The sequence below is a fragment of the Mandrillus leucophaeus genome, unplaced genomic scaffold (assembly GCF_000951045.1).
Source record: "Mandrillus leucophaeus isolate KB7577 unplaced genomic scaffold, Mleu.le_1.0 Scaffold322, whole genome shotgun sequence".
Classification (NCBI taxonomy): domain Eukaryota; kingdom Metazoa; phylum Chordata; class Mammalia; order Primates; family Cercopithecidae; genus Mandrillus; species Mandrillus leucophaeus.
The window spans coordinates 926656-950631 of record NW_012103388.1 but is presented as its reverse complement, the minus strand read 5'-3'; the positions used below and the strand labels follow the sequence as shown (position 1 = coordinate 950631).

The following is a 23976-nucleotide window of genomic DNA, read 5'->3' as shown; positions in this document are numbered from 1 at the left end:
TTACAATAGCATCAAAACACATAAAATACTTAGAAAATAAATGTTAAGACCTATATACTGAAAATTATATGACACTGTTAAAATTTTAAGGGACATAGGCCACATTCATAGGTTGGAAGACTAAATAATACTGTCAATTCTCCCCAAATTAATCTATAAATTCATGGCAATTCCAATCAAACTCCTAGTAAGCTTTTATGTACAAACTGACAAGCTGATTCTAAAATTTACATGGAAATCCAAAGAACCTACAGTGCCAAACAACTTTGTATTAAAAAAAAAGTTCAAAAACTAATACTACCTAATTATAAAACTTATTATAAAACTTATAAAACTATAGAAATGAAGATGGTGTGGTGCTGGCATAAAGATACATAAACAGATCAATGGAAAAGAATAGAGTTCAGAAACAGACACATGTTTATGGACAACTGATTTTCTGCAAAGGCAAAACGACAATTCAGTAGATAAAAGATAGTCTTTTTGGCTGGGCATGGTGGCTAACGCCTGTAATCTCAGCACTCTGGGAGGCCGAGGCGGGCGGATCACAAGGTCAGCAGATCAAGACCATCCTGGCCAACAAGGTGAAACCACGTCTCAACTAAAAATACAAATACAAATAAATAAATAAATAAATAAAAGTAGCTGGGCGTGGTGGTGCACGCCTGTAGTCCTAGCTACTTGGGAGGCTGAGGCAGGAGAATCACTTGAACCTGACAGGCAGTGGCTGCAGTGAGCTGAGATCGCGCCACTGCACACCAGCTTGGTGGTGACAGAGCGAGACTGTCTAAAAAAAGAAAAGATAGTCTTTTCAACAAATGACGCTGAGAAAAATAGACATACATCAGAAAGAAAAAAAGCCATGCAAACTTTATTTCGTACTTCACAGCATACATAAAAATGAACTCAAAATGAATCATACACTTAAATGTAAACTCTAAAATTATATAACTTCTAGAAGAAAGTACAGGAGAAAATCTTTGTGACCCTCGGTTAGGTAAAGATTTCTTACACATATGATCCCAAAAGCATAATCCATAAGAGAAAAAAACTGATAAACTAAACTTCATCAAAATTTAGATTCTCCCGTCTTTGAAAGACACTATTTACAGAATGAAAAAACAGACAGGATGAAAATATGTGCAAATGAAACCTGATTAAGGACTTGTATCTAGGATATACAAAGACCTCTTAAACTCAACAATAAAAAAAAAAAGAATCTCCAATTTAAAAATGAGCAAAAGATTTAAACAGACACTCCTGAAAAGAAGAAATATAGATGGCAAATAAGGGAGAGAGGATGGTAAACATCATTAGTCCTTGGGGATACTCAAAGTCACGAGGCGTTATAACACACCTATTAGAATAAATAAAATTTAAAAGACTGATTCATACTACATATTGGCAATGAGTTAGGAAGAATATGGGAGAAATCATATACTGCTGGTAGGAATGTAAAATGGTAGGAATGTACAATGGTACACTACTTTGGAAAACATTCTTGCAATTTGCTGAATTAAATATATACCTATCATATGATCCAACCATTCCACTCCTAGGTATTTACCCAAGAAAAATGTCCCCAGGGACTTGTCCATGAACGTTCATAGTACTGTGTCTGTAAAGTCAAATGTCCCATCTGTAGATCAAAGGATAAACATAGTACTTTGTCTGTAAACCCAAATGTCCCAACTCAATGGACAAACAAATAGCCATATAATGGAACACTGCTTAGTAATAAACAATTATTGGCACAAACAACATAAGTATCAAAACAATTACGCTGAGTAAAAGAAGCCAGATAAAAAAGAGAACATACTGTATTATTCAATTTCTATACAATTTTGGAAAATGTAAACTAACCCACAGTTTAATTAAAAGGTCAGTGACATGGTCTGGAAAGGGGATGCAAGTGGTGGGATTTCAAAGGGGCACAGGGAAAACTTTTGGGGATGATAGATACTCCATTATTTCGATTCTGCTGATGGTTTCACAGGTGTGTATAAACATGTCAAAAAAGATCTGCACACTTTTATTACATGTAGTTTAATGGTATGTAAATTATATTTCAATTAAGCTGTTCAAAAAACTATGAAAAGGGTAGGGAAAAAGAGTGATGCAATGGAGGGTGTTACTGTCTTAGGTGGTCAGTGAAGGACTCTCTGAGATGATATGGTGACATTTAAGCAGAGATTTTAATAAAGTGAGGTTGGAGGCACTGCAGGAATTCAGGCAGAAGAGGGGGTAGCAAATACAAAGGTTCTCAGGTAGAAACTCACTTGATGCATATAAGAAACAGCAAATAGGCCAGTGTGACTGAAGCAGAGTGAATTAGGGCAGCAAGTAGTTGGGACATAAATACGCAGGCACGAGGAGGGTAGCATAGGAGGTAGGAACACAAGTCCTATACGGCCTTGTAGGCCAGTATATCATATGGCTTTTACTTAAAACATCACAGGGTTGTAAGCACAGAGTTGACTAATGTCTTTAAAACATTACTCTGGGTTCCATGTGCAGAGTATCTTGTAGAGGAGGCAGGATAAAATCAAGAAAACCAAAAAGAAGGATATATTGCAACAGTCCAGATGAGTGCTAGTTGTGACTTTCAGTTGGGTGAAAGGAGACTGAAAAATGGCTAGATATTGGATATATTTTGAAGGAAGAGGTGAGGAGATTTGCTAATTGACTGGATGTTTGCTTTGCAAAGAGGGGCATCAAAGAGGACTGTAGGTTTTTAACCTGAGGAACAGGAAGAATGGAGCCACTGTTTATTGGGATAGGGAGGACCGATGGGGAAGTATCGTAGCAATTTCTACCCTTTTAATTTCTCCCCTTTTATCTTGCATATTGCCATAAGAGTAATCTGCCTAAACTACAATTATAATTATGTTAGTATTGGGTTTCAGAATCTTCATGGCTCTTCCTTGGTACTTCACACTTAAATATAATATTTCCCAAGGAATATTTCTCAAGATCTGAGTTAGAAGCTCCTTCCACATAAATCTTAGCTTCCCTTATCTAAGTATTTATCACACTATATCATATCATACGTTTACCTGCCTGTAGCCATCTAGACTTAAGTTCATAAAGGCTGAGTCCATGTCTATCTTATTTCCCAGTATGTTCCCAATCTTCGCATGGCACTTGGCATATAATGGTTGCTCAATAAACATTTGCTTAATGAACGGCTTTAAGTTTAGGAGATTTGGAAATACATTGACTTAGAAAGGAAAATGGTGAGTTTAGTCTACAACATGCTAAAGCTGAGGGAATCCAAAGACAAGAGATGTTCTGTACATTTGGATAAAAAGGAGCTGAAACTGGCTTGAGAGGTAAGAGCTAATACTGAAAATAGAGGGCAGGATGATTCAGAGGCTAGGAAAAAAAAAAAAAGAGTCAAGAACTAGTATTAGGGTTAAAAAAAAAAAAAAAGGAAAACCAATAAAAAAAAAAAAAGAATGCACCAATGTAAACGCAAGAGGAACAAAATGGTTCAGAAATATAGAAGCTAAAGAAGACCATTTAAAAATGAAAAAGGAAAATGTGCCAATAGCTAAAGTGAGGTCAAGGAAGACCAAGATAGCTGGTTGACTATTTTACCTCTGCAGGACCTACTACAGTATCAAACACGTGGAGAATAAATATTTGTTGAATGATGGAATACATGATCAGAATCTCACTTTTTAAAAAGTTCAGCTGTAGATTAGATTGAGCCTAAATTTGTTCTGCTCAGGAATCCTGCCTTTAAATACTCACTAGCCACGACTTATTTCACTTCTAAAACTTAATAAAACCTCCAACTGATCCTTATGTTTTGTTCGAGTATATTTTGGAAAAATATTACTTATCTATTCTTGCTTTTTGTATCTCCTTTGTCTTAAATAAGAAGTGCCAATACAAGAGGGTTGCAGGCGTGAGAGAGGGTTGATAAATGAACTGCTCACGCCTCAAATTCTAGTTATCACTGCATCTGAGTTTTTCCTCAAACCAGATACCCACGTTGGCCCTGAAAGCCTAAACTGCATATTAAAGACAGTTCCATGTTAAAAAATAACCTATTTTAGATAGTTTAAGTGGTGAACAAACCAGACCACCTTCACTGAAAAGCACAAACCTGAAACCAGCCTAAAGGAATTGCCATAATAAATCATTTCCATAATAATTCAGAGTATATATGAGTACATTCATAAAACAATGACTGTGGTACAAGTCTGAGGAGTTTAATGACAAAAAGAAGAAACTTAAATGAACACTGGGTTCAAGGGAATCAGTCATCATAGGATGAGATACACTTCTAAATATCTGAAAGTAGAATGACAAGTAGAGGAGAAATAACAGTTGAAACAATAGTAATGTGTGGAAGGAGGCAACAGAGGGCAGACAGTTTGAATTCAAAGAGATGGGATATTATGGGTGTGAAGGAAGTGTAGCGGATATGCTGGAGTGAAGTGGAGTGCTAATGAAAGCATCAACACAGATGGACTCCACATCTCAGTAGCTCAAGGCAAAGTCTCAGCAATAAACATCAGGGAGGATCATAGAAATCACTAAGGTTACCAGAGGTTGGGAAGAAAAGGGATGAGAAGGGATCAAGGAGTGGGAAATAAATGAATTAACACTGAACTGTATGTACACTCAAAAATGGTAAATATGATAAACTCTATATATATATATTTTACCTCAGTAAACAAAGTATGCCTGAGGGTAAAGACCAGAGAGACAGAGAGAGAGAGAGAGAAGATATATGTAGTTGTCTTATGTTAAGGCCATGTTTTATATGATAGAGTAACTATGATCAACTGTGTTATTAAATAGTATGAGACTCAAAAGTGACATACTTTTTAACAAATGTATCATAAACATTCCCTCATGAGGGAAACATGAGGCTTCAAGTTAAATTAAAAGAAAAAAAAATTGGCCGGGCACGGTGGCTCACATCTGTAATCCCAGCACTTTGGGAGGCTGACGCGGGCGGATCACGAGGTCAGGAGCTCGAGACCATCCTGGCTAACATGGTGAAACCCCATCCCTACTGAAAAGACAAAAAATTAGCTGGGCTTGGTGGTGTGCGCCTGTAGTCCCAGCTACTCGGAAGGCTGAGGCAGGAGAATGGCGTGAACCCAGGAGGCGGAGCTTGCAGTGAGCTGAGATTGTGCCACTGCACTCCAGCCTGGGCGACAGAGCGAGACTCTGTCTCAAAAAAAAAAAAAAAAAAAAAAGTTCACCTAATCGAGAGTGAACAAACAATGTGGTAATTCTGCAGCCGTTCAAACTACTTACCTGGTCGTATCCATAAGGCCTCTGCTGGGGTGGCTGTGGTGGTCCAGGCTGTGTTGGTCTATATCCTCCATACTGCTGACCTTGTCCCTGTGGGTAGTTAGGATACTGAGGACCTGGACCACCCTGTGAAGGACCTGCAAATAATTAACACAACAAAAACCCACATAAAAAGTTAAGTCCCTGGAACTCAGGGAAGGATTTGAACTGGAGAGATGTTACAATATTTTTCTATCTAAACTTAAAAAAGATAGTTTGGTACCTTGATTTCCTCAAATGCTTTCTGAAATAAATCTGGATGGTAATAATAAGAGTAAAAATACTGTAATGCTACTTCACTGTAATTATTGTACTATGCCCTAGCCATTACAAAATATATTTCAAAATGGGTAAAAAAGACTGAGGGAGTTGTAAAGCAGGTTAATTCTATGATGATAAGAAAATTAATCAATATATCTGGTAGCATTAACCAGTATGAGCAAGAGGAAAAAGAGAAAGCAAGAGGCAGATTCAAAGAAAAATACTGAAATAACTTCTGAATAAAGTGGAGGAATAAATGATATTTACAACTGTATGACTCTAGATTTATATTTGCAATCACCAAAAGTATATGTCTATACTATGCATTGACAAATTACCAAAATATTTTAAAATAGAAACTAAAAACTTGAAAACCCACAGGTTACATGTGAAAAAACTTGATTCAAAAGTTACACTGAGAATTAATCACCTTTAATACTTTATCCATAAAAATGATTACAAATTCCAGAAATGGCAAGGGACTGATTTGGTTTGCTAAACAATTATGTCTGTTTTATAAACTCTACTACTTTCCATTGTAAGGAATGCTTCAAAAAGCATAAGCTGGGCTGGATATAGTGGCTTACGCCTGTAATCCCAGCACTCTGGGAGGCTGAGGTGGGCGGACCACCTGAGGTCAGGAGTTTGAGACCAGGTTGACTAATATAATAAACCCCATCTGTACTAAAAATACAAAAATTAGCTGGGTGTGGTGGCACATTACTGTAATCCCAGCTACTCAGGAGGCTGACAGGAGAATCACTTGAACCTGGGAAGCAGAGGTTGCAGTGAGCCAAGATCGCAACATTGCACTCCAGCCTAGGCAACAAGAGTGCAACTCCATCGGAAAAAAAAAAAAACAAAAAAACAAACCATAAGCTGAAAAGCTTTGACACTTAAATGTTTTCTATCATAGCCATTCAAAACCTGCCATAAAAACACTGATTTCAGAGAAAAGTGTCAAAAGAGAACAAGTTTTCAAGCTTAAATAAATTATATCAATCTTTTATTTATTATATATTCAATTATTAAAACTTTATCTCTAGTGGAAATAAAGGTTTTTTTGACAATACAAGCCTATAGATAAACAAAAGAGAAATTTCTCTTAGGATTCCTGATGTCTAACAAAATAGCATTTAACTATAATACACTTTAACAAAAATTAAGCTTTCTTTCACCCTCTCTTACCATTGAAGATATTTGGAAGATATTTCTCTTAAGTCAACGAATTGACCTGATTTAGCTGTATTACATCTGTTTTCATGCAAATACAATAAAACCAGAATACTGTATTTATTCAAAGTATAAACACTAAGTAGTCACAAAATGAAAAGACCGTTTGAGAAGGGCAAGAAAGTTCCTTTACGAAAGAAAAAAACCCATGGAATATTTCTAAAGTCACATCTAGAATTTGGAAATCAGAATTTAACATTTTTAGGAAAATACCTGACTCCCAATATCTAACTGAGTTTCAACATATACGCTGAGGGGGCAAGAGAATTTCAGTCTGACCTTAGTTCTCAGATTTGCTATCACAGGTAGACAGAGATGTCCATAGCAATGGCAGAGCTTAAATCAATGACTAAAAATAATAAGGTATTACCTACGTGAAAAAGAGACCCTGGTTAGGAAGAGGTGGATTCAGTATTCGTAAGCAGCTACTTTCCTTTAAAAAGAGTTATATCTAAAATGGTTATAGTAGCCTGAGAGTTAAGACTGAAATATTAGGCCCTCATCATTCCCCACTCCCTATCTAGTAAGTTAGTCAGATACCCAGGTAGTAGGTATTGTAAGTGAGTATATAATAGGAAAATATTGCTACACTTCCCACAAATTCTGTATGATACATAGCTGCAATAATTCATCCCGATGGATATGTATATTGCTATTTAACTAGGGAATGTCAAAAACATTTTCATTATGCATTCTGAATAGATCTCATTTTTACTCAAAAAAAAAAAAATCAGTATATCTTAAAAAAAACTGTATTGGCCATTAGTTTTTAAAAATAAATTTGCTAGGCAGATTATATACATATGGTCAATAATTATCCAATCATCAGTTTTCCAAGCACACACAAGGCTAGGCATGACAAATAGGTCTGATAATTCATTTTTCATGTCTTTTAAATGACTCCACACCTTACCTTTGGTCAATGAACCATCTCCAATTTGTAGTTCTTTTTAAATGGATTACTAGCTTATCTAAGAGCAACATTTTAAACCAACATTTTAATAGTAGACTAGGCTAAAACTGAATTTTCAAGTGATAATTCTTGGAAAAATAAGTATTAAACATCCACTTCCATATTTTAAAACAATCAGCACCACATTGTTTTCGTGATAAAAATAAACTGTACAAAGCTTTACCGTAGCCCTGCTGCTGTCCTGGGTAACCTTGCTGCCCTGGGTACTGCTGCTGCTGGGGTGGATATCCCTGTTGTGGAGGTGGTCCCTGGTATGCATCTTGCTGTTGGCCATACTGTGAATTTCCTACAGGATAATTGGAGAAGAGGAAAAAAAACTGAGAAGTCTGCTTAAGTAACTTTTTTCCCTCTAAGATGCATAGCCAACAACACAAGAACAAAATGAAATGCCATATTGATTTTTAGAAGTTAACAAAACAAAGAAAAAACTCAAACCAAACAGAAGGATTTCGGCCAAACAAACTGCAGTTAAAGCCAATTTTGCAAGGTTGAACTGCAGCATTTTCAGCGTCTCTGCCATACGAGCATTACATTTACTGGAACATCACAGTCATAAGATCATGACTATGCTAAATAAAATAAAAAAGACAAAATTAAAGACAGCTACAAGAGCACACACTAGCTACACGAGATCAGCAAGCTGTTTCCTAAAGGCACTATACTTATATGTAAAATTATACATATGTAAACACACACGAGAAAAAAAAGTTGGATGGATTTATGTTCAAATAGAAAATTTCCACTGAGGAAAAAATTATTTTTAATGTTTTAGTCTTTTTATTAATGTTAGAAATGGCAAGTCATGGTTATACATTTTAAATATTTGTAAGGAAATTATTTTGATTGTTTTGGGCTCCCTGCACCTTTCAAGACAGCCAGCAACTAGTATTCTACAAGAGCTTTGCATGGGTAGAAGTTGTCTTATGCAAGAATTTTCATTCCTGTAGAAGGGGATATATATGTGTATGTGTGTGAAGGTATATAGATACCTCCTTCGTAGTAATGTTGTGAGGAATCCTCATAAGGCCTATCGTAGCCTTGTTCAGGATACGACGGTTGCTGATAACCGTAATCATTATGACCTACATCAATTCGACAAGAGACAGGAAGAAACGTTAATGGCCACTGAGTGAAAACCCTAAAAATATTTAAACTTTCAGATAAAATTGAAAAAAAAGGAAAAGAAATGGAACATAAAAAATAATTTCAATTGCATTAGCCAAAGATTTACCAATGTGATTGTTTTCATATTGAGATAACGTGCAATTTTTTTAAAAGCAAAAAGCAGTAGTTTTAGAAACATTACACTTATTGTCTTAAATCTGATAATCCTCATTGAGGGAAAAAAAAACTATCTCCCATTTTAAAAAAAGAGAATAAAAGTATCTAGGTCTTTCACATGTAAATAACCTAAATTAAATTAGAATGAACAAAGGAAGTAATTATCATATTTTGTCAAACACCTGTTCTGCTGGTCTCCAATTCCACAGCATATGCTAAAAACAATGCAAAATATAAAAGAGCTCCATAAGTTTCTCCCCTGAAAGAAACTGAAAAATTTTCACGTTCTAACATTTACTTGCATAAACTTAAGTATCTCAAAGTATCTTCAGATGCAAAATTATATATCTTAATGCTGCCATTTTGGAAATCTTTAGAAAATATTTCAAGTATCATAAACATACATCTTCATAAAATTAATATTGTGTTGAGAGTATATCTTCAGTTTTAAAGCACAATAAATTTTACCTTCGAGATAATTGGACTCTAGTGAAAAATAATAGTCTCACTCTCTTTTTAAGTTTCACTAAGAAAATGTAGGAAATAACCTTTTAGTTATCTAAAATCTAAACTCAATTTTACAAAAATGCCTAATTAAGGACACAGGAATAAAAATTACAAATAAACGTTATTCAGTGCTCTAGTATTCTAATGTTCCCAAGCCACCTCATAAATAGCTACATGAAGGGTTGGCAAACTATGGCCTACAGTCTTAATATGGCCAGTGGCATGTTTTTGTAAATAAAATTTTACTGGAATACAGTCATGCCCATTCATTTCAGTATTGTCCACAGCTGCTTTCATGCTACAATAAGAGTTCAGTAGTTGAGACCAAGACCATATGGCCCACAAAGACTAAAGTATTTATTAGCTGGCCCTTTACAGAAAAAGTTTGCCAATTCCTAATCTATATATTTACTAACATAAATATCCGGACATGAGAGAAAAGAGCCAATGTTGTCTACAAATATTAATTGTCGATATAAATAGAATACTCTATGTAAATGTCAGATATAAAGTAATACACACCTATGCAAAAATGATACCCTTCAAATTAAAATCCACTAATAAAATGAAAGAAAGTAACCTTAACGTTTTGATATTCACAAAATAACAAACCAATATATTTTGAACAGAAAGGTTATACTATAACAAAACAAATTTCACATTTCAAGAGACAGCCAGGATCAAAATAACAATGTCAAGTTTAACTCTTTAAAATGTAATTAAAATTTAAAAACATAGAAACAATCATTTATTTTCGGCCAACTTCTCAATACATATAATTTAACAAAGATTTCACCTCTTTAAAATATGTATAGCTTACAACCTTACTAAAGTTTTTAATTTAAAAAAAAATCTTAATACCATGTTTACATATGAAAAGAAAAACAAAACAAAACAAAAACCAACGTCCTTAAGTACAAATGTACCTTTATGCTTTATGTATTAATAAAAAATGACAGGCAAGATGTTTTTTCAAATATCCTAAATTATATCTTCTTGCTAGCTTACATGGGCTGCTAGTCAATGTCTGCTAGTACTTTAGCTTTAAGTTTCTTAGTTTCTCTGTTCAGTAATTTATATTTACATCAAAGGATCATATATGTGAACAAGGCTTTTGGCAAATCCTAACAACCCACATCACTTTGTAATGTATTTTTGAATTACTTTTTTCTTCTACATTGTATTACAAAATTTTCAAGCATACAGAAAAATGGATGAAACTATACTGTGAAAACCTACTTGTATGCTTGGATTATTGCTATTCAAATTTTCCTAAAGTACTGTGCATCTTACTAACCAATTTTTCACAAGCCACCTTCTACAAAAAACAAAAAACAAAAAACCCTAACTAAAAACCTTATTTCCAAATGCCTGTCCCATTCTACTCAATCTCTACACAGCTATATTATGGATATAATTTGGTCTCCCAAATTTTTCTCAAAGGCAAGCACTAATGTAAACCTTAGTTTGTTGAGAAGTATGAAACATTAATTAAAATGATGAGATTTGGAAAAATAACTCAAGAACTATATTCTCTATGTATTTGTACAATGAATACAAGTCAACTAAGGGTGAACTTTATGTTATGTGAATTATATCTTAATGAAGCTCTTATTAAAAAAAGAGTAAATCAAAAAACACAAGCTTTTGCTGAAATCAAACAACCCTAAATATATTACAAAAGGATCCTCTTTTATATAAGGATTCCAATGACAGACTGTGATTCCTGATGGTACTAATGGAACAGCTACACAAAATACACTTTGAATTAGATTATAAACTAATGCTATCATTGGTACTTTAGAGTACTGAAGTGTTTCTAAATTTAGAAGAAACAAATTGTTAGCTTCTTCATCCTCATTAAAATGTTTTTATATAACTCTCTACATGAATACTAGGCAGAGATAGAAAGTGGGAAAGTTAACATCAGGAGAGATTACCATCAGGGTAATACTGCTGGTTCATGCCTTCTGGAGGACCTTGTCCACCATGACTGTATTGGTCCCCGTAATAGTCTTCCTGGCCTGAGTACTGCTGTGGTGGGCCTGAAAAATGACAACCAGTCAAGAAATAAATAATGTATTCTCTATGTCATCAAAGGCTTTCTTTCTAATTTGATATTATGAAAGATTATTTCTCAACTATAGATTCCTGTCTCCTGATACCTGCATTTCAGATACCTTTAGCTATTCATATACATACGCATACAGATACACACACAGCAGATCCACATACCACATTTACTAAAATCAATGTTAAGACCATACATGCAATATCAAAAAACACTAACTCAGAAAAACAAACGCTAACTTCTTAAAAATAGGTTCTAACTGGTAGCAAATGTATTTCCTTTGCTGTGAAGTAAAATTGGGTTTATTCCTGATCCTTTATTTAATAATTTTTCAAAAACAAAACAGTATTTTCTGTTGTAAATTAGTGAGCTTTCGATATATAATTTTATGACATAACTTCTTCCAGAAAATAATAGATAAAAGCTGTGTATCAAGAAGTTCTTATCTACTTTGTGACAGCTTTGTACCTAGTAGAACCCTATCATTTGTTAAAAAAACAAAACAAAGAAGAAAAAAGAAACAAAAAGTCCTGACTTTGTCTAGATTAAAAGGTCATTAAAAGGTACAGCCTTTCAATTACATGAGGTAGCAAATTTTCCACATGGAATCTCACCCTGTTGAGGAGGTCTATAGGGAGGAATCTGTCTCTGACCCATCATATGATTGCCTTGGTTAACTTGACCCATCATTCCCATGGGTGGCTGCTGTCCTTGGTAATGCTGTCCGCCTCCCTGTGGCATATTGTATTGCTGAGAAGGAGGCTGCTGATGCATCATTGGACCTGAAACAAGACACAACATTATATACATAATTTTTTGTATATAACTTTAACATCTCAAGAGAAATAAGATAATCTTTTATCATATAGTCCCCAAAATATATAATGAAATGCAGTAAAAACTGATTTCAAATAATAAAAGTAAGTCTTTGAATTAAAACTCACATGCCTAAAATAATCTGCAAACAAAAGAAAATAACCAGTCCATGGTGGTTAACTTGAAATCCGGCCAGGCACGGTGGCTCACGCCTGTAATCCCAGCACTTTGGGAGGCCGAGGAGGGCGGATCACGAGGTCAGGAGATCGAGACCATCCTGGCTAACGCGGTGAAACCCAGTCTCTACTAAAAATACAAAAAATTAGCCATGCGCAGTGGCAGGCGCCTGTAGTCCCAGCTACTTGGGAGGCTGAAGCAGGAGAATGGCGTGAACCCGGGAGGCAGAGCTTGCAGTGAGCCAAGATCGCACCACTGCACTCCAGCCTGGGCAACAGAGCGAGACTCCATTTCAAAACAAACAAACAAAAATCCACTAGAAGATGATTCTTAGTCATTTTTTAAAACAAAATGATATAATATATGAACATCTTGAATGTATTTTCCATTACACACTATCTAATATTTATCTATACCATCTTTCTTGAGAAGATATCATCCTCATGCTACACTGGGAAATACACCAAAAGTAAACTTTACAAAATCACACAGCAAATCAGTGGTTAAACAAAGGGAAAGAAACCAAATCTCTAGATTTTTACTTTGTTCTTTTTCAATACTCACTATATAATAGTAGACAGGGAAACTATACAAACACTAGAATTTCATAAGTTTTAATTTAGGACAAAATCTTAAAAAGTCTTCTTTCCCTTTCCCAACTACAAGATTTACAACCTAAAAAGACCTCCTTGAAATCAAAAGGCTATAGTGCTTAATATGTTAAAACACACATACATTACATAAAGACTCTCACACCTCAAAAAACACACAGCAGAGACATGCAACAAGCTGTAGGCTAAGAAATCTGAACTACAGAGTTTCCAAAGTGAGCAATACTGGGGTAGCCAAACTACCACTGCTATAGTATCACACTGGCAACAGTAAAAACATATCACAGGAAACAATCAACAATGGCCATAAAGTCCCACATTGCCATCTAATAATGTTAAGCAGCTCCTGAGAGGTTTACTGGGCCAAGTTATGGTATGGTGAACTCATCATTTTGCCATTATAACCATTACTATCTCAGAAGTACGGATGAGTCCTTTCCCAACTTGCTGCTTATATAGCTACATATTCCTCCTCCCCCTTGAGTGACTTGGAGAAAATTTAAGTACAAAAGGCAAAGTACTAGAGAGCCTGGAAAGGTTTCACAGATGAAACTGCCCAAATGAGCCAAAGTTCACTATTTAATTACTTAAACAATTAAAAACAAAACAAGCCCACCTCTTGAAATACATTACTGACTTACAACAGCAGCAATGATATAAACAGAAAGACTTCACATTTCCAATCAGAAGAACCGTTTCAGAGCTGTTTTTCTCCTATTTGCCTTCCATGCTTCTGTTTCTTTTTTCCTTCTTTTCAATTTTATTATCATAAATGTGAATATAAGCCTCTCAAAAACTCTGGGACCTTTCTTTCAATAAGCAAATACACTCTTAGTAGAGACAAAGTGGCTGGGTGAGAGTAGAGGCGAAGAGAACTTAATACTGAATGTACCCTACAACACTGCCAGTTACATGCTTTCACAGTCATTTCCTATAAACTCCTAACAACTACCACACGTAAGGACCCTAATTCTCAATTTTTTTAGCCAAGGAATCTAAAAATCAAGATTACACAGCTAACAGATATAAACTGAGAATAAGACAAACCTCAAATTTGATTTCAAAGCACATGTTTATTCTATTTTTCACTGCCTCTGTTAAAAAATAAGCTATAACAAATTTGTAAGCCAGGCGTAGTGTCTCACATCTGTAATCCCAGCACCTTGGCAGGCTAAGATGGGTGGATCACCTGAGGTCAGGAGTTCGAGACCAGCCTGGCCAATATGGTGAAACCCCGACTCTACTGAAAGTATAAAAATTAGCTGGGCATGGTGGTGCACACCTGTAATCCCAGCTACTCGGGAGGTTGAGGCAGGAGAATCGCTTGAACCCGAGAGGCAGAGGTTGCAGTGAGCTGAGATCATGTCATTGCACTCCAGCCTGGGCAACAAGAGTGAAACTCTGCCTCAAAAACAAAACAAAACACAACACAAAACAAATTCAGTAGTTCCAAAGCAAATAATCTGCAACAAAAAAGTTTCAAAACACTAACTAGTTTAATAGCAGTTATAACTTTCAAATATATGTTGTACATACTAAACTGTTAAACACTAACATTCATAATTTAATAGGTAACCTGATCGGACATTTATGTAATTCATTTTCAGTAAATGAAGGTTTTGCCATTTCTTCTCCAACACTTTCTAAAGACCTCCTGTCTTAACAGAAGGTAACTATATAACTAAAACCTGTAATATTAGAACCAAAATTAAAAAGTAAGCAAAACCACAGTAGCCAAAAGAAAAAAAAATCCAAAAAGATACATAACAAAACACTAAACCTTGCTCTAAAGGAAAGCAAAGTAATTGTAGCTTAAGCCCTAGATAGAAAAGACCATGCCACTTGTGCTTTATCGTTTGGGACTGGCAGCAATTCCAATCCCAAAGAGCTCAATTACTACCCTTCTTTTACTGTCACTTCTCTTCCTCAGAGGATCCCAACATCCTCTGATCCTGAACATTTCAGGATCAAACCTAAAACCACAGAGAGAATGGAGTCAGCTAACACTACCAAACCACAGTACATTTCATAATTTTCCTTGAAGCCTTATTTATCCATTAAACAAAAAAAATTATGACTTTATGACATCAATTCTGATTGTTTAGGAAGTATATTATTTTCCTTCTTAGGATAATTAAATTATGCTACACTGGCAATGTATATTATCTCTTGAGATACTAATGAAACTAAGAGAAGTAAACTCAAAAGGTTATCCCAAAATGTGTTCTAAAAATTTGTACTGCAGAGTGAAATAGCATTATAAAATGCGTCTTTTATAACTATTTTCTGCAAACAATGGTATCATACATTACTACAGACTTAAAGGTTATTCTTCATCTTTTACATAAACCATTTTGATGTTAAGACATACTACAAAGCATGACAATACATATGCAAAGACCCTACTGATATCTTAATTACCTAGAATATATTTTTGCAAGTGTTTTGCAAGGGCATATAACAAATACTTACCATCAGCACATTATTTCTTCCCATTTTGAGTTTTATATTCTAATAGACATTCTATGAAAACAACACCCTTTATTTTAAACACATGTAAAATCCTCCCAAATTACCATATTTTATATTATTGGAATTCTTTGCTCCAATGAGATGGTTAATACTTAATTTTATCTTAAGTCAGTGGTCAAAAAGAAAAAAAAAATTTTTTTTGAAGAGTAAGTCAAGGATCAAATTTATTGAGTACCTATTAGGTTCAACACCCCAGGCTAGAAGCCATGGTGATATAGAGATGTGATGAGCACTGTCACTGTCTATAGTGACACACAATTAGCTAGACTGAAAAAAATAACTTTTAAATACTTAACTACAAAGAAAACATTGTTTTAATCTGTCAAGAATTCTGAATGATGTAATTTTACAAATATTCTACATATATAGAACATTGATACATATACACATGTATTTCACATCTTCAGATGCAAATCAATACACTAAAATTTTAGAAAAACTGTACCATTAATCTATGAATTATTTTAAATAATATTATTTAAAATGACAGCTAACATTTAATGAACACATTATGAGCCAGGCACTAAGCTAACAGCTTTACCTGTATTATTTATCTTCCCCAAAGCCCTAGGAAACGGGTAGTATTATTATCAACTTCTTCACAGACAACAACATTTAAGGCTCACAAACATTAAGGATCTTACCCAAAGCTGTACTGCTAAGAAAGGCTCTAAATTAATTGCATAGCTACTAAAGGGTCCAAAGCACATGCTCTTAATCACCATGTGTACTTCCTCTCTAAATTGAAATCACACTTTTCCCATGCCACTATCTCCTGTGAAAACAGTTCTGTAGAACACATCTCTATCACTGTAATATAAAAATCTTAAAATACAAGAAATTTCTTCACCCCACCTACCTTTTGTAAGCTTAAGACCATGAAACTCCATAGATAATACCCTCCTCAGGCCTATTTTCACATTCACATTTCATCATTTACTGCTCACATTTTACTACTTGTTCCTTAACCATTTAATCTCAAACTAATCCAATTACAGCTCTTATTTGGAGTTATTTCTAATAATTTATTTGCAAGAATCCCTGTATTCCAACAAACTCAATTAGCTAACTTACTATCTGCTTAAATAGCTGCTTAAAAAGAACAGGATTCTTTACTTACCTAAATTATACACCTGTCCACATCAAGAATTTTTAGTAGTTAATAGGATGTTTAGACATATCAAGGATAAAAGAACAAGAGCAAGAAAGAAAATGTAGGATGACTATCCCAGCTCAGTAAGGTCACTGCAGCCAAGCACAAATTTAGCTGAGTTTCCCAGCACCCAATGAAAAAATGGAACCATGATTCTAGCTAGTAAAGAGAACAGCTCCATTAAGAGATACAAAATCTTTCGTAACATTAAAACTTTAGAAAAAAATTTCATAAAAGTTTTAAAAGGTATAAAAAATAGTATCAATAACAATTTTGTTATTGCCATTTGTTTCTTTAGTGACACAGACCATGTTTACACACAGTTATTCACGCTAACCATTTCTTCAAGCTGGTTATTCTCAACTGTGGGCAATTTTGTCCCTCAGGGGACACTGTTATAGCAAGAAGATACCTGTCCAGCTGATCAGTCAACAAACAGGATAAAGCAATGAAGACAACAAGATACAGTTCTTCAATTCATAGAACTCAAGAGTCCAAAGAAAAATAATTAAACACATTTTTAAAAAAATTATGTAATTATAAGTAGTACTGCTTAAAGGATTTTAAGTATACAGACTACTATACTTAAGTGAATTTGCCTAATAATTTAAAATATAGTGAAGAGGTGTTTTTTATTTTATGTTGTATGCTTTTCATATTTTTTAAATTTTTTTTTTTTTTTTTGAGACGGAGTCTTGCTCTGTCTGGAGTGCAGTGGTACAATCTCGGCTCACTGCAACCTCCACCTCCCAGGTTAAGCAATTCTCCTGTCTCAGCCTCCCAAGAAGCTGAGACTACAGGCACACACTACCACGTCCAGCTAATTTTTGTATTTTTAGTAGAGACGGGGTTTCACTATGTTGGCCAGGTTGGTCTCAAACTCCCGACCTCAGGTGATCCGCCCACCTCAGCATCCCAAAATGCTGGGATTAGAAGCATGAGCCACCACACCTGGTGAAGATTTTTCAAATTTAACATTAGTTATTTTAATAATCGGAAAAATTTATTGATTACTAAAATCAGAAAAAATATCAGAAAAATTTAGTAAATTTACTTAATTGGGATTTCCTGTAGCTCCTCTCATCCTGGATGGTGGTTTTAGGTCATGCAGGGGGTAAAGGATCGAGATTGGAGACTGAGATCAACCACATGGACAAGCGATTTATCAAATCTACATAATACAGCCCCAATAAAAATTCTGAACACTGAGGCTAAGGTAAACTCCCCTGGTCAGCAATATACCCTGTGTGTATTATCACACATCTGTGAGAAGAGCACAACATATACTGACTGTTCAAGGAGAGGACAACACAAACTTTGCATTTGTTCTCCACATTTGATCTATCAGCAAATCCACCCTACCTTCAAAATACACGGTAAATATCCCAAAACTGACTACTTCTGATTACCTCCATAGCTATCATACTATTTAAAGCCACCATCATCTCTTACTTAAATACAACAAGAGCCTTTTAACAGGTCTCCCTATTTCACCCTTGCCCAATTACAGCCCATTTTCCATACAGCTGCCAAAGGCATTTTTTCAAAACCATATATTCAGATCATGCTATTCCAGAGCTCAAAACTTTCCAGCAGTGTATCTCCTTCCACAGAATAAACTCTAAAATCCTTATAGACTAAAAGACTTTCAAGGCCTAGCCTTCAACTGTCTGTTGGACCTTATTTCTTACGACTTTCCACCTTCACTCACTCAGCTCCAGTTCGACAGGTCTCCTTGCTATACCTCAAACACACCAAGTATGCTCCAGCGCATACTTGCTGTTCCATCTGCCTGTGCCACACTCTCTTTCGAGGTATCTGCTCACCACCCTAAAATGGCATACATCCTTATTTTTCTTTTTCCCTTTACTTTGCACATTTCTCTTCATAACACATAACATTATCTGACATATTTGTATCTGAATCCTTAAGATAAACGGAGAGCTTTTAACCTTATAACATTTATATTGTTAGGAACTTACTAGCATTTCCCAAAGTGTCTATAAAACTTTATAGTCTTCACTTTACAGAGTAGTTATCAGACCATATCAATGACCATGCAAGCTGAAATCATGCAAAATGATCTTAATAATCAGTAGGAAAAAAATCATAATTATTCCATGGCCTTTAAAAATTTAGTCAAAACATTGAAAACTCTATTCCTGTCAGTTAAAAATACATAGGAAAATGAGAAAAAATTTAATTCACTGTAATTTTAAACATTAGAAACACTGAGAATTGGCCAGGTGCAGTGGCTCACACCTGTAATCCTGTACTTCGGGAGGCCAAGGTGGGTGGATCACTTGAGCAGGAGTTCAAGACCAGCCTGGCCAACATAGTGAAACCCCATCTCTACTAAAAATACAAAAACGTGCTGGACATAGTAGCGTGTGCCTGTAATCTCAGCTACTCGGGAAGCTGAGGCAGGAGAATTGAAACACTTGAACCTGGGAAGTGGAGGTTGCAATGAGCCAAGATTGCACCACTGCACTCCAGCCTGGGTGACAGAGGAAGACTCCATCTCAAAAAAAAAAAGAAAGAAACACTGAGAATTAAAGTGTTTCACTTCTTTGTAAAAATCCTATCAAGAATAATTTGAAAAGTAGTTCCCTTCTCCTAATGGTATATATGACAATTTAGAGTAAGTCTCTCTTCCACAGCTTAGCAAATTGTCATACTCCTTTCTAAGTTTGGACTGGCATCCAACATTTTATCCTTTACACTTTCAAAGTTGTGAAATATTTCCAAGAATTTCTTTAATGTGAAATATTTTGCCAGTCTTGCTTCCTCTGGGACATCTTCATCCTTTTCATCACAACTACTTCTCTCATTTGTATCAATGAGTTCTCCTTCATTAAGCACCTGCAGTGCATACCCAGATTCTTTCAAATGGCAGTTACGTCAACATTCCCACAGTCAGCAATTTCTTCAATAACTCCATTTACATTGAATTTGGATTTCATTTCCAGCATTATCATTTTTCATTTCTTTGTTGCACTTTTATCTATGTTGGCCAAGTCCCTCTTTCAATTATCCAGGTTTGTAAAATCTTATATAGGTTTACTGCTGGGAGCCAAGGAAGCAACACAACAAGCTTTGCTGTATGTGCATAAACTAACTGACAGATGCACAGTGACCAATCACTGACAAAATCTAAAAGTAACATCCATCACTTATCATGACAGGCATCTGTTATTTATGTAGTGATTTGCAGACTGAAGAGACAGCAGCTAAGAATTCGTACTTTATACAATTACTCTTAGTTAATGTACCATAGTAACTGAAATTCAAATGGTGGTGTTGGGGGAAAAGGTGTTATTTAACTTAACTGTGGTAACTGATATTCAATGTGTATCAGAATCGCATACAGCAAGGCCTGCCTGTTTTTCCATAGGATGTCTGCTTCCTCATGCACAGAATGACAGTAATAGTACCTTACCTACTACCTCAAGGATGTGAGAATTATAGAAGACATGCAAAGCATTTTGATAGTTTCGTTTCTGTTAGTGTATGGCACTAACAGGTACTCATTGAATATTAGCTGTTACTTTTGATAAACAATATGCCAAAAAAGAAAAGAAGAAAAGCTCCATAGTAATATACTCATGTTAACTGAAATCAAATCAGTTTCTTTACTAAAAATCTTCTCAGGCCTTTTAATAGTCTAATAACCATGCTGAACCTTCTAAAGTATTTTACTAGTAATTAGTAAATCTATTAATACCATAACTTAGCAAATGCTGGGTCAAAGTTCTGATATAACTGGGAAAGAATTACGTTTTTTCATGAATATTACCATTTCAGAATCCTATCACTAAAACTATTTTAAAAAGTTAAATTCCAGCCAGAAGCGGTGGTTCATGCCTATAATCCCAGCACTTTGGGAGGCAGAGGCAGGCAGATCACAAGGTCAGGAGATTGAGACCATCCTGGCTAACACGGTGAAACTCTGTCTCTACTTAAAAAATACAAAAAACTAGCTGGGCGTGGTGGTGGGCGCCTGCAGTCCCAGTTACTGGGGAGGCTGAGGCAGGAGAATGGCGTAAACCCGGGAGGCGGAGCTTGCAGTGAGCTGAGATCTGGCCACTGCACCTCAGCCTGGGCGACAGAGCGAGACTCCGTCTCAAAAAAAAAAAAAAAAAATTATATTTTATCATAAGGAATTATCAACAGATTAACATTAACTTCTTTTATCTGGGCACATTTTAGTGCTGTTTATTTTATAATCAAAATCTAGAAAATTTTATTCCAAATACATTAAATTCTATCTTACAGTCTTAACTTCACTACATTTTGTAACTGAAATCGTGTTAAGCTGGAAATATGCCAAATATTTTAACAAACAATTACCAGAGCAGAGCGCCACTTACTGGCTTTTAGTTATTATTCACAGAATACTTAAAAGAGAAACATGGTACAATTTCATTCTGAGATTGGTAATAAACTTTAATGGACTTACACCACTCTTAAGACGAGTATAGCAGCACCTCCACTGAACATTCTAATGGCAAATTATTTTAGAATTACCTTTTAATGCTGAAACACACCATCAGAAAATATCCATGTAAATCAAGGGAAATTCATATAAATTAATACATCCTTAATAAGTAAAATGAACTACAGAGCAGGTGTTTATTTTCTCAACTTTCTAGCTCTAAACCAAATGTTTGGTTCGTCATTGCTTGGCTTCAAAAAATAATTCTCAACAATAAAGAACCTCAAACAAACTGTCCAAAAGACATAAAAATAAATAAGCTTAAACAGCTAAATTGAGCAAAGAGATTTAAACTAGCTTCAAACTCAACATTTCCTTTTTATAGGCATGACTGTCACTCACTTTAAACTTATATTTTTATGAACCAGCTAAGAACCTGACAATAATCATTTTACTTTCAAAGGTTAATAGAGCACTCTAGTCAAGAAGGACATAAAGCTTAGTTACCTTGGTTTGGCTGTATATTCATATTTGGTCTGGGACCATAGTTTCCCATTGGCTGCCCTTGACTCATTGTCATCTGATTCTGTACTGGCATGCTCTGTGACGATGGCACAGAATGGTTGTAACCTCCCATGGATCCATGGCTACTTGAAGGCATATTCATGGAACTGTTTGTCATATTGAGTTGATTGGGTCCAGGTCCCTGCATAGGCATATGGTTAGGCCCTTTGAAGAAAAATGATCAGAAGCAAAATACGAAAGTTAAACAGATGGTCCATACAAAAGTACCTGGAAAGAATATATTTTTTGCATTATTATAGTAATACCAAACAATAATTAATCGATAGCAAAGTAAATGGTTTATAGGAAAGACAGCAAATACTGTGAGGCAGTTATTTCCATTTTACAGATTAAGAAATTGATGCTTTTGAAAAGTCAGGAGCACTCTGAAAAAGAAGGGAGGACTAGCTTCTTTATAAAAGAGCAAAACATATCATAAGGTTGGAGTAATTAACTGTGAACATAAATGAATAGACTAACAGATCGATTGACTAGAACACAATCTAACAATAGACCCAAATACATAGCTGAGTAAATAATCACAGTAATATTAAGTATTAGTGAGCAATAGAAAACTAACTCAGTAAATGGTATTGTGACAACTGGGGAGCCATCTGGAAAAAACAAGTTGGATCACTATCTCCTTTCTTCCACTAACTAATTCTAGATGAACAGAAAACTTAAAACATTTAAAAAGAAGAAACCATAAAAGAATTTCAAAAAGGAGAATTTTAAAAATAATAATGGAAGGACCTTCTTAAGTATGCCAGAAAACTCAGAGCCATAAAACATTGATAAATTAGACTATATAAAATTTAAAAATTTGCATGACACAAAAAACTCAAAAATAATAAAAAGGTAAATCAGAAAATATTACTTATAGATATATCACAGACCAAATTAATTACTTAACATATGAAGTAAGTAAAAGATCACCACCAATAAAAGTATGGGCAAAGGACATAATGAGGGAACGACTCGTTCACACAAAAACTACAAAAAGGTTCACCAACATTAAAGGATTGCCTCACTTTAAATAAGAAGCCAAATTGAAACTATGAGATCGAACTTTCACCTTTCAGATTCTCAAAACTCAAAAGTTTGATCTAACTATATTATGAATAAAGCAGCACTTTCATCCACTGTTGAAGGAATATAAATCTTACTTATATTTCATGGGGAATCAAGCTTGTGGAATCAAGGGTGGGATCAAGCTTAAGGAAATTTGTGATGACAAACAACAATTCAAATAAAGTAGTTGTCTCTCAGTATCTGTGGGAGATTGGTTCCAGAACCACCCACAGATTTCAAAATCCATAAATGCTCATGTCCCTGACATAAAATGATGCAGTATTTCCACATAGGCTATGGACATCCTCTCATATACTTTAAATCATCTCTACATTACATGTACTACATAATACAATGTAAATGCTATGTACATAGTTGCTATACTGTATTGTTTAGGGAACAGTGACTAGGAAAAAAGTATGTACATGTTCAGTACAGTCGCAATTTGTTTTTCCAAGTATTTTCAATCCACTGTTGGTTAAATCCATGAATGTGAAATTCATAAATGCAGAACTGATGGATATTACTATTTTTACACAAAGCAATTTGGCACTGTCAAATTTTAAAATACATATACCTTTAACCCAGCAATTTCAGTTTCAGAAATTTATGCTATAGATACACAAATTTTTGTGAGCATGTGTATTGACACACACACAAAATACATATATATGTGCATATATATTTTTACAGGCAAATTCATGGCAGTATAATTCATAATAATAAAAGACTAGAAGCCTATATTTCCATCCCAAATGTTCGAATAAATTAAACTTGTAAAACAGAACATGATACAGAGACCGAAAGAATAAGGCATCTATTTACATATGTAATAAAATAATGGTCTCCAAGATATATCTTTGAGAAAGAAAAGATACATAATACTATTTAATGAGTGCTATCATTTGTACTTTTTAAAAAAAAGAATAAGAAAAAAAGGAAATATACATGCATTTTTTTTTTTTTTTTTTGAGA

At 34.8% G+C, this 23976-nt stretch overlaps 1 protein-coding gene across 6 annotated transcripts in view; it reads right to left on the bottom strand.

The window, feature by feature from the left end:
* SS18 (synovial sarcoma translocation, chromosome 18) overlaps window positions 1-23976 on the bottom strand; it is a 73697-nt gene that overhangs the window by 10541 nt on the left and 39180 nt on the right. For 3 of the 6 annotated variants that reach the window (XM_011988050.1, XM_011988049.1, XM_011988053.1), the window contains 6 exons: window positions 21874-22095; window positions 12257-12424; window positions 11512-11616; window positions 8773-8865; window positions 7947-8069; window positions 5281-5414 (listed from right to left, as the gene is read on the bottom strand). In XM_011988050.1, coding sequence (XP_011843440.1) covers window positions 5281-5414; window positions 7947-8069; window positions 8773-8865; window positions 11512-11616; window positions 12257-12424; window positions 21874-22095 — 845 coding nt within the window. The remainder of the gene's footprint in view (window positions 1-5280; window positions 5415-7946; window positions 8070-8772; window positions 8866-11511; window positions 11617-12256; window positions 12425-21873; window positions 22096-23976) is intronic. The other 3 variants (XM_011988052.1, XM_011988054.1, XM_011988055.1) reach the window with 1 other exon arrangement.